This window comes from Sminthopsis crassicaudata, chromosome 5 (assembly GCF_048593235.1).
Source record: "Sminthopsis crassicaudata isolate SCR6 chromosome 5, ASM4859323v1, whole genome shotgun sequence".
Classification (NCBI taxonomy): Eukaryota; Metazoa; Chordata; class Mammalia; order Dasyuromorphia; family Dasyuridae; genus Sminthopsis; species Sminthopsis crassicaudata.
The window spans coordinates 175,789,059-175,801,110 of record NC_133621.1 but is presented as its reverse complement, the minus strand read 5'-3'; the positions used below and the strand labels follow the sequence as shown (position 1 = coordinate 175,801,110).

Here is a 12,052-nt window from a genome sequence, read left to right as displayed (position 1 = left end):
GCCTGTCTCTGTCTCTCTCTGTTTCTCTGCCTGTCTGTCTCTCTCTGTCTGCCAGCCTGTCTCTCTCTGTCTGCCTGTCTCTATCTCTCTCTGTCTCTTTGTCTGCCTGTCTCTGTCTCTCTCTGTCTCTTTGTCTGTCTGTCTCTATCTCTGTCTCTCTCTGTCTCTCTCTGTCTCTCTCTGTCTCTGTCTCTCTCTCTCTCTCTCTCGTCTCGGCTCTCTCTCTCTTCGGTCTCTCTCTCTCTCTGTCTGCCTCTGTCTCTTCTGACTCCCCACAACCTTTCCATTTCCCCCTTTTCTCTGTTTTTGTCTTCCTCTCTCCCTCTCACATACATATATACAGACATACCCACACCAAGTCTTCAACAATGCTTCTGTGAAGGAGAATCAGATAAGAAGCAAATAAAGTCTAAGTTCTTAACTTGTGAATTGGTACCGATATTTGTGTGGTTATTGCAGCTGAAAAGAATCTGATTGTGTCTGGTCAGCTAGTTAGGGCTGTTTCTGGCTTGTCAGAAACACATTTCTTTTCCTTGTCACATCCCCCAGGTGCTACTGCTGAGCAAATGGTAACATCACTGTCAGAAGTATTTGAAAAGAACAAAAAAATTGATTTGGACAATCTGTGTGCTGTTGCCATTGATGGAGACACAACTGTGACTGGGGTTAGGCCTAGGGTCATAGCAAGGTTAAAAGAAAAGCACCCAGGAATCCTCTCTTGTCATCACATTTTTCACACTGTACCACTCTTGGTTTTGCAGATGCTGCAGACAATGTAAAATACTTTGTCGAGTATCAAGACACCCCTGATAATATTTACAGACTTTCCCAGAAATTTTACCTAAGAGAAAAGAAATCTGACAGTGTAAAAATATAAAATGTGTGTGCTTTTATTTATCTATTTTTTTAAAGTAATGAGCTTCAATGTATTCTTACACACCTGAGATGTAGGTAAAATTCTTGGTCACTCTGAACAGTTAGCTATGTATGCTACCACTAATTTTTTCACAAAATCTAAGTATAAACTCTCTTTTTTAGAGGAACAGTTTGAGCTTGAAAAATACTAACAACTCAGAGCCAATATTTTTTACAACATATTATATGCGGCAGATGAAAAGAAAAATGTCATGCTAAAAAAAAAAAAACAACAACTATGACCAAAGCTAATAGGTATATCTGACCTAAATAATTTAAATAATCAATTTGAATATTACAGAAAGCTGATCTAAAAAGCAAAACACATCTTAACTGAGAGAATCAGGCACACTATGTCAGTCCTATGTGTTTGAATAGTGAATCTTTGGCAAAGACATTTGTCAAGATGTAAAAAATGGGCTTAGAGAGAAAATATTCAAGTGTAAGAAATTCAAGGAACAATGCTTGCCAAACTCTTAATTAAAGCACTTGTTTTCATTCTTATAACAGAGGTTGAGATTAATGCTTTTCATGCATTCAAACAGAACTGCTATTGCAGTAAAGTTCAAGCTTCCAAACTTTTCAGATGTAGATGTTTACCAATATTTGGTCACAGACTCAGCTGTGGGGACATGGGTGAGGGAGGCGCGTGTTTCTGGACAGCTGAACATATTTTCTGAGGTTTGACAATAAAATTTTGAGTTGCAAGCAAGGATTCAAAGACAACGGAATCTTAAAGACTTTCTAAATATACAATTGCGCCTAGATCAATTTTTACTTAACTTTAGAAAGGTTTGCTACATGCTGACGACCCTAATTCCATACCAGTCAGCCTTTGGCAAAGTAGGCTATGAAAAACAAATGTTTCTTTGCTCACAACTGTTAAAATGAGGTGACGCCAAAAAATAAAACTGAACTAATGACAATATGTCATGCACTGATACAAAACACACCTCAAACAGCCAACGCAAGACCCAAGGAGGCATAAACCTCCATGTAATACTATTCATGTCCTATAATGCAAATGTGCAATATGCTGGATTTCTTCTCATGTTTTCAGGCTCCTAGAACACAATTCCTTTATGCAGTATCCGGGGGTTTACTGTAAGTCCTCTAAAGGTTTCTTTATCATTTAATATTATAAATAATTGTGTTCCAAGGCTGGAGTTCAAAGCTCAGTACAGCACTCATACACTACCACAGGCAGGTCAGGTGACCTTCCTCCAATTCTCCTCTCTCCGGTGCTGAGGACAGACAAAGTGATATGTCTGTCATACGCCATTACCATTAGAAACAGAATCTTTGTTCTTTTATTACAACTGAACTCTGCCGGATTTCTCAGCAGGAATGCTAAGTGAAATCAATGTCTTGGATTTCCAGGCTGAGCTTGGAGGTCACAGCCACTCTATCATTTCTCAGCATTATCCTTTCTCTCTCTCTCTCTCGTGCACTCCCTGAGCCTCCAACTGGCACACAGCAGATTGAAAACAGCATGCATCAGAGGACTCACGCTGTACAATTTTACAGTCTTTTGGAGCCCCCTCATTTCGGTCCCCCCCTTCTATTTTTGCAAATTGCAAATAAGTTTTGTTTGTGTCCTTCTCTAGAGTTGTGAGTCAAAGGCAAAGAAACACTTAAGAATAAGGGTAAACAGTGAAATTTAAAGAAAAAGGTTGATTTTGACAGCTGCCAACAGGACCATTTTGTTTATGCCACCAGTTGGATATGCTTTAAAATGCCATTGTTACCACCAATAAATGCTGCTTCCCTGTCAGACCATCAATTCCGTTTATTTCAGGTAAGTCTACAGATAACAGAGGGATCTCAAATGTACAACTCTCTTTTATAATCTGCTAGACATATAAGTTCCCTCCTTCCCCCCACAAAACACACAAATAATTGCTTGAAAAAGAAAGGAAAAAAAAACCAATCACTAGTTTTACCTGAGGCAAAAATAAACATCCATAAAGATTTTTAAAAGCTTTTTAAAGCCAAAATATGCCATAAAAGTCAACTTCTGCCAAAAGAACTAGATTCATTTAATACAATAGTTCCTGGCTTTAAAAAAACTTATTATTTGACTATATAATTCATTAAAATAACCAATATAAAGTTTATTTGTCTGGCTATTTTTAATCTATGCAGTTTTACTGTTGGGCTTACAGCTAAAATTACAGTCAGTTTAAAGAATCTCTTATGACAAGATAAGAAGATGTGATAACATGCCAGAAGAAACTTAAAGCAAAAGAAGGACAAATTTTCAAATCTCACTATCCTTTCAACCTCAGGAACTCCTCCTCCTTTCTAACTAACATCCAACAAAATCCTTGCTTATGTTACAACATCTGAAGGTAGAGAACACTTTCAACCCATAATTATGATCACTTTTTCACAAACCACTTATAAAATCAATTTATATTCTCTTTATATTACATATTTATATTATATTTTATATTATCTTTAAAATCAGCATAAGCTTGCAAACAAAAAAAATATCAAAATTTAAACTTCACATCTTTAGAGACATACTCTACTTTTTTTATTTCACTGTTAAAGAAGGAAGTGACTACAGACCTATAAACCTGGACTATAAAAAACTACAGCAGATCTAAACAAGACTGAAAGTTCCTATCTTATTTAGAATGCTGGATTTGGAGTTGGAGAAACTAGCTATTTATTAGCTGTGTTATTCTGGGCAAATCACTTAACCTTTTTGGATCTCAGTTTGCTCATTTTAAAAATGAAGGGATTAGACTGCATGATCACAAAGGCCACTTTCACCTTTCAATACTGTGATCATATCTCAGATGTCTACAGTGTCAGCTTTGTGATTTAGAGGGGGCCTGAAAATAATAGTTTCTGTCTCCAGAAACTCGTGAAATTTCTTGTATGCATATTTTCGTGCTGATACATTGCTTTAAGATATTCTCTTTTGAACTGCTCCTTAAATTTTTCTTTCTACTAAGCAATTTTTTTATAACTTAAGATTTTTCTTCCCCAAGCCATTCATGTTTATAACCATGCTATCTTAAAGCAAACCCACTATTTGATCATATCTGATTTTTTAATTTATGTGGTCTAATGTATGTGTTCAATAAATGATTGTTTTTGTGAATAAATGAAACAGATCAGTTACTAGGGTTGTCTTAAGATCATAGGATTATAGATTTCAAGATAGAAGGAACCTTAGGGGTCATTCAATACAATCCTTCACTGTTCAGATGAGGCCCAAGGTCATATAAATAGCAAACAGAACTAGAATTCAAACAGATCCTCCGACAATTGTGTCACATTGCTTTCATGGTTATCAACATGAATGGGTTGGGGAAGAAAAAATTTAAAGTTATAAAAAATAGCTTAGTAGGAAGAAATTTTTAAAGAGCAATTCAAAAGAGGTTATCTTAAAGCAATGTGTCAACATGAAAATATGCAAACAATTATTTCATAAACAAAACAAGAAAAAACACACACCAATACCTTCCTTTCACACAAAATGACCTACAGTCGCTCATATTTTGCTGATATGACTAGCCTTTTCAATGAATGTTAAATTATGTGTGCAAAAACCTACAGATAATTACTGAAAACTCTGCTGGTCCATCTGTACACCAGAACTTCAGAGAGACAATTATACTCACAAGACTGATTTATATTTAGGGACTGTAATTCATATTACATAACTTTCTTTCAAAGACTTTGGCAATGCATTTAAACATTAATTTCATTCACAGAAGTATGAGGTCAATGAAAAACACTCAGATTATAATCATAAATGCAGGTGTTAATTCCCAAACATTATAGCAGAAAAGTGCTTTTTTAGGGCTGCACTACTCATGTCTATATCAACATGCAAATATTTAATATATAAAGACATATAAATGTGATATGATCCTATTCAAATGTGCCTTTTATTTTGTAGGATGTTTTGATCTGAATCTTTGACTTTATACATGTAAGAGAATCCCAGTGAGAAAACTCTAGCATTGTTGATCAGCAATAATTTCACAACTGTGAATCTTAAAACACTTTTGGGACGTTGAAAATGTGTTTGTCCAGGGTCACAGAGCCAAAGATCTTTCTGACTTGATAATCATGGATAAAAAGCTAGAAAGTTTAAGTAATGCATATCTATATAGATAAGATGTTTTGAGCATTCTCTGTCCTAATTTTATTGGTGGCCCTTCCTTTTTTTGATGGATGCTTCCAGTCAATCAGATCTGCAATCTTAAGAGTCATCCTAGTCATCAGACTTCCTCACCTCACATATCTAATAATTTTGTGAAGTATTTTTTTTTTCTGTAGCTGTAGGCTTTCATCACTTATCACTTGAACAACTACAATTAACTTTCTTGCCTGGTCTTTCCCTTTCCAATCTTGCCTTTTCACAACTACCAAAATCACATTAATAAAGCATACATGAGACCATATAACTTCCCTCCTTAAATAATTCCAATGACTCCCTATAGTTTCTGGGATAAAATATGAATTTTTTTTTTGGTCATTTAAAGCACTCTCCCATTTTCCCAATTCTATTATAATGTGACTCCCTTTTTGGAGTTTTTAGACTGGCCAAATTGGCCTTTCTGCTGATCTTCACACATGACATTCTTTTTTTTCTGTCCTCCATTCCTGGAACGTATCCCCATGCTCACTTAAAATGATAAGTCTTCTTCAAAGTTTAGTTCTTGAAGTATAACTGGTATTTAATAAATGTTCATTGATTGACTGATTCATAGATTTGCATCTTGGATCTATTCAATTTATCATTTGACATTGAAACAAGTCATTAAAATTTTCTATATCTCATTTATCCTCTTAATAAAAAATAGAATGAAATAATTAAATGTCTGTTATTTTTCCCTCAGGTATTTTTAGTGGTTTTTGTTTGTTATTAAAAGAAAGATAATTTCTTTAATATAGAAATTCCTCTGTCTATTGAGAAGCAGTAATGTAGAGAGATTTGAAACCAAGAATCCAGAAGTCATCTGAGAGATACTAGCTGTGTGCCAGGGCAAACTACAACTTCTCAGTGCCCTAATTAACTCTATATGATTATAATTTGCAGAGAAGGTACCAAACTGTATTGATAGAAAGAATTTCATCTTCTAGATAGTCTTTATATCAGTGAAATCATAAATGTAACCCCTATTTTCCGACTGGTACACAACTTTGAGTTTCTCTACATATATAATTTGAAATGATGAATTAGCTTGTTAAGATAATTCACATTGCCTCTGATCTAATTGTGTAGCTATGAGGCAAAATTATTCTTTTGGTAGCTAAATCATTTGACATTACATCAAAATTCTACTTAATTCTACGTATCAACAAATTTTAAAAAGCACAATGAGGAACTAGATTGTAACAAAGGAGGAATTTCACATTGAAAAGAGAACTCAGAATAAAACTCTTTTATGCTTTATTTCACTAAAATTTTTAAGAAACTAAATAACTTAACCTACCATCTTTATAAATCATTTCTAAAAGTATCACTGAAATTTCTGGGTCTAAATTTGACATTTTGTACAAATTATAATGAAACTGGAAAGTTAATATAACAAAGCACAGTTTATTTTTTAATCTACACTTTCTTTGTTTCTTCTGATGATAAAAGATGAAAATCTTTTATCCTTGAACTTATTGTTAATTCCAAAAGCAAAAACATTTTCCCCTCAATGATTACCACTTTTAACCATATGTACACACACAGGTGTGTGTATATACTTCATTACATTGATATTATTTCTAATTTACAGTTCTGTGCTTAGGCTGGCCAACTGCTTATAATCTTACTAAATGAAATAATAACTAAAGTTGGCAGATTTGGTAATTTATTTTTTCTGATAAAGCTCATACTGTAAGACAACTTAAGCTTCTTGAAATCAAGGAATATATTATTTTGGGTGCATATGACTAGAAACATGCTTATTACATAGTAAACACTTAATAAATATTTCTAAGTTGAAGCATTTGGATATACATGACATTATTTCACAATCATTTGAGGTATCTTTTTAAATCTTAAATTAGCCTTTTTCTTAGTCTCCTAAGTTCACAAAACCAAGATCGTGGTCAATATTTGCTTAGAAAATATTAATTTCAATACCAGTCTCAACCAAATCAAACAACAAGAAAAGCAAATTTGCTGCAGAAAAGAAAAATCATATGATTCATTCAAAGACAAAGATAAGGGACCTGTGGGTAATACAATGTTTTTATGTCATCAGTGCTACTGCTCTATTACATGATCATGGATATTTCAAAGTCATTCTACTTGCCTTTTACTATCAGCTTGGTAAGAGCTAAGAGATATGAGTTCATTTATTGCCTTTGTCATTTACTTATTGTGCTCTCTAAGTCAATTCATTTGATGTCTTTGTGCTTCTACCCCCCTCTGTATGTAAAATGGAAAAAATGATAATTCTAATCATTTTTCAAGGATATTATAAAAAGAAAGAAAAAGGAAAATCTCTAAAGTAATTTTTGTATCTAGAATAAGTAATAATGTTTTTGTATAAAAATGCTTCTGTACTGTACATATATGTGTATGTACACATTCACATATTTTAACCAATTTTGACACTCCATTGAATTGTATCTAATGTTTATTACCCAGTACTGGAATACATTTTAGTATTTCTTCTAAGATACACAACCACAAATCTTTAAAAGAATAGAGTGTCAAGGGGATTCCATCTTCTTCTTTTTCTTTAATACATTGAGTTAATATCAATTAAAAAAAAAAAGTAACTTCTTTGAAAAGTACCTTGCTTTTGGGTGGTGGGCTATTTGTGCTCTTCTCTGTATGAATGCTGGTTGGAGATACAGCAGCACCAAGGTTGCCTTGGGGTATACCTGGTAACTTTCCTCCTGGAGATACCTGCATTGCAGCTAGCTGGGCAGCATATAACTGCTACATAAGGAGAAAGAAAAAAAAATGAAATATCATTAATAAATAAATAAATGCAGCTTTCAAAAACTTCTACTTCAAATACAGTATTCTTCTGATGGGCATTTTTTATTTAGCACACAGGAATATTTCAAGAGAACCTGTCACCCTCAACTTTTATGGCATTTCTCTGGGAAGAAAATGACAGATATCACATAAGTTGCTCTAGCTTCTGTATTTCTAGGAGACTGTGCAAATAATAACAGTCCCTGTTTTTTCTTAGGCAGAGAGTCTATCTTAATTCAAGCTTTCATCACCTATTTCCTTGATCATTCTTAAAAACCTCCTAAGTAGTCTCTTTGTTTCACATCAAGACAAATCCATACTCTGCATTAATTGCCAAAGTGATCTTTCAAATGGATAGGTATGACCTCATCAAACCTCTATTAAATAAAGGCTGATAGTATTTTATTTCCTTTAAACATATGCCCATCTAAAGTTCTTTAAAATTTAGCATCTTCCTAGCCTTCCAGTATTTGTATGCATAATTTACATATTTACACACAATTCCCCTCTGTGTACCTTACAATACAGCCATACTGGCTTACTTCCCATTCTTCACACATAATATTCAATCTCCCATCTCCATTCCGTTGTTTTCTGTCACCTTCTTAAATGTAGACATTCAACAAAACAATATATCAAGCTCTTATTTACAACATTCAATTTCTGAGATATAAATTATCACATTGAAAATATTAATTAGTTTTCATGAGTCAGTATAGATTGGCCCCAGCATTCCCTTGAATATTTACCTCTTTGTGTATTCAAGTTGTCTCTTTCTTAAGAATATAAGTTTCTTGAGGGCCAGGACTATTTTTGCTTTGATCTTGTATTCCAATGCTTAGCACAGAATCCAGTCCATAGTAAATGCTTATTGAAATATTAGTTGATCATGTTACTTGATCTTTTCCTATAATGTATTATAGTTTCAAATATGCAGCAGCTGTGTTCCTGTTCCACTATTCATATTAGTTTACATTCTGCAAGAGCTCCTTAGATTGTTGAAATGAATACTTGTCTACTGAAGGGGGTGGCCAATGAATGGGTAATTCTTAAAGTATGCATGATAGTCTCTGCCTAATGCCAATCAATTGCTTCTAAAAATGCACTCTACAATTCAATCAAACTGGCCCTCCTCTCAGTTCCTTATACAAAACATGATTTCCTGTCTTTTATTTCTAAAATTCAAGCACACTGTACCCAAACTTTGAGAGTCCTTCAGTAACTTCTACATGAAAACATTTCTGATCACCCAACTGCTAGTGCCCTGTCACCCAAATTACTTTTCATTTAATTACTTTGGATATTTTAAAATGTATGTATTATTATATATTTATCATAATATATATCATATATTCTTGATAACATAATACATAAAATTATTATATCATACATGATTTGTAATTTTAATGTATTTATTACCTTAATATATCATATATTTATATAACATGCTTTGCTATATTATATAAATATTTTATTAATACATATTTATAAACTATTCATTATATAATACATAGTTACTTATAACTAGATATTAGCTTCAATTTTATTTACATATTATTAATGTATTTATTAATTATATACATTACACATACACAATTATATACATTATACATACACAATAACACATATATTTTTAGTCTTTGCTTTTAGAAAAGAAGCTCATTGTAAATAAGGATTTTTTTCATTCTTTGCATGTACATCCTTGATGCCTAGCAATGTCTCATAGTAGGTGCTTCATACTTTTTGATTGATTTGTCTGTCTCCCAGATTCAGAGCACATGCAGCTATCTTTTTTTTCCATTTCCTGTCGAATTGCTATGTAGTGACAAAAATATCTTTAAAAAAAAAACTGGATGCTAAGCTGGAACTGAGAATATATACAAAAGACTCCAACAGCTAAAGTCTCTTTCTTGGTGGATTTTGAGTGAGGTAAAAGAAATGCTTTGGGCCTCAGAAGTTCCATTAGCATGGAGGGAAAATGAACTATTTACTTTTTACTATTAAAGTTATTCCTAAGAGACATGAGTTCCTTTATTATCTTTGCTACTTATTTATTGTGATCTCTCAGTAAATTCATTTAATCTCTCTTTGATTTTTCCCTCTTCATATGGAAAATGGAAAAGGGGATCATTCTAATCACTGCTTAAGGATATTATGAGCGTACTGAACAAGGAAATCTCTAAAGTAATTTATCCATGTACAATCCAAAGTAGTGTCTCTGTGCATCTGTAATATGTCTGTGTGTTTATATAACTGTGTATGAGTGTAAGAGATGGAGGCTCTTGTTGATGTTGGGATCCCACACCATTTCTTCTTCCTTCTTTGAAAGACATCAGGGAAGAGAGAGTTTACTTAGCCTTTTAGATATATGGTTGGTTCTGGATAAGCAACAAAATAAAAAGTCTTTTCATTAACATTCAGCTAGCCAAGAAGAAACAGAGTATAGTTGTGATGGATTAAAGAAAAAAATGAGTGTTTTTTTATCTTACATTTTGGAAAATGGTTCATCAAAACTCCATGTGGACTGGGGGCAATCTAATAGTATTTCTCTAAGTCCTGGACACTCATTGGCTAGTTCCTTCATTGTCTGGAACACTTTTTATTAGCTAAAGCTTCTTACAAATACACACACACACACACACACACACACACACACACACACACACGGGACAACATGCATTAAGGAATATTACTCTAGCTTCTCACATTGAAAAACAACTGGATAATTGTCAAAATTCCACTTTTGAGCAAAGAGAGATCTTCTCGTACAGGTAATGTTTCATGGATGATATGGCTCACATACTCTTCAATATATACCATTAATCACAGATAAAACTCTTCAAATCAGTTGTATTTAATCACAAATCTAATATTATTTAACAATAAATTAGATCTGGTCCAATAATTTAACATAACTTTATTTTATATGAAATACAAATACAAAAATAGCCTTATATAAAACAAAGTTTCATGAATGTTACGATATTGTTAAATTTGAAGGCTTGCTTTACCTTAAAGAAGCAATATGACAAAGGGAATTAAAACCCCAGAATGTACAAATAGAGGTGAGCAGGTATATATTTCATAACATGTAGAATATAAAATTTCTTTTATCTAAATATCTGGATATTCAAGTTATTAGAACAATTTCTCTCCTGTGTAAGCTCTGACTTCTTCAGACCTTCTAAGATGGGGGGATAGTGGTGAAAGGCTTAGGAGTAGCTTTCTGAGATAGTTAGACTGTCACTTTGAGGAAAGAGACCCCCTATAACTCCCAAGAGCCTGCTCTAGGTAAATCAGATGTTCAGATAGGAAAGGACTAGTTAAAAAAAAGACAGAAATAGAAACACATGTGTATGGGCAAACTCATTTTCAAACAGACATACATATAAAAATAATTTTTTTCTGAAGTACAAAGGAGAGAGTGCTTGTACTGGAAAGCATTTTGTGACTATCAATCATTACAATTTGGATCTTCTAGTTGTAAGAAGATCCTAGATTTAGATGTGATCTAAGAGCTCATCTAGTAAAATATTTTACAAATAAGGAAACTGAAGCACAGAGGATAAGTGCTTTTTCCAATGTTGTACAGTTGGTAAATAGTAAAGCTGGGTCTCAGAGCCAGATCCTGACCGCCAGTCCAAAATTCTGTACACTAGACCTTACTGCTTCAACTATTATTGTGATGCTATTAACAGAAACAGTGATTCTACTCTAAGAGTCATCATGGCAAGATATTAACCCTGAGTTCTAGGGAGTACATAGAATAGTACACATTGTCTACCCTACCAAACTAAACAGGCTTCGAGTATAAGATTAGTAACATCTTCAGCTGTTTGTAAGCTGTCCAAGACCTTGTCTCTTTGGAGAAACTCATCATCAGAAAGTTAATAACTAAATGATATTTTTTCTGACTAAAATAGAAACAAAATGGCAATATGGTATGGATAAAGAGATAACAGCTAGACTAAAATAGAAACAAAATGGCAATATGGTATGGATAAAGAGATAACAGCTAGACATCCACCTCATCTATGAAATGTGAAAAACAGAACTTCCAATATATCAGGTTGTTGAAGATCTATAGAAGAAGTTGGGCAAAGATTCTACAGTATGGATGGATGATGATATCTACCTATGGTGTTCTCACTGATCAAACCACAGATTAACTAGTATCAAATC

At 33.3% G+C, this 12,052-nt stretch overlaps 1 protein-coding gene across 1 annotated transcript in view; it reads right to left on the bottom strand.

Moving 5' to 3' along the window:
- The window catches only part of SOX5 (SRY-box transcription factor 5), a 449,917-nt gene that overhangs the window by 75,276 nt on the left and 362,589 nt on the right, over window positions 1-12,052 (bottom strand). The window contains 1 exon segment of the mRNA XM_074268831.1: window positions 7,682-7,828. Within this exon segment, the coding sequence (XP_074124932.1) occupies window positions 7,682-7,828 (147 nt within the window).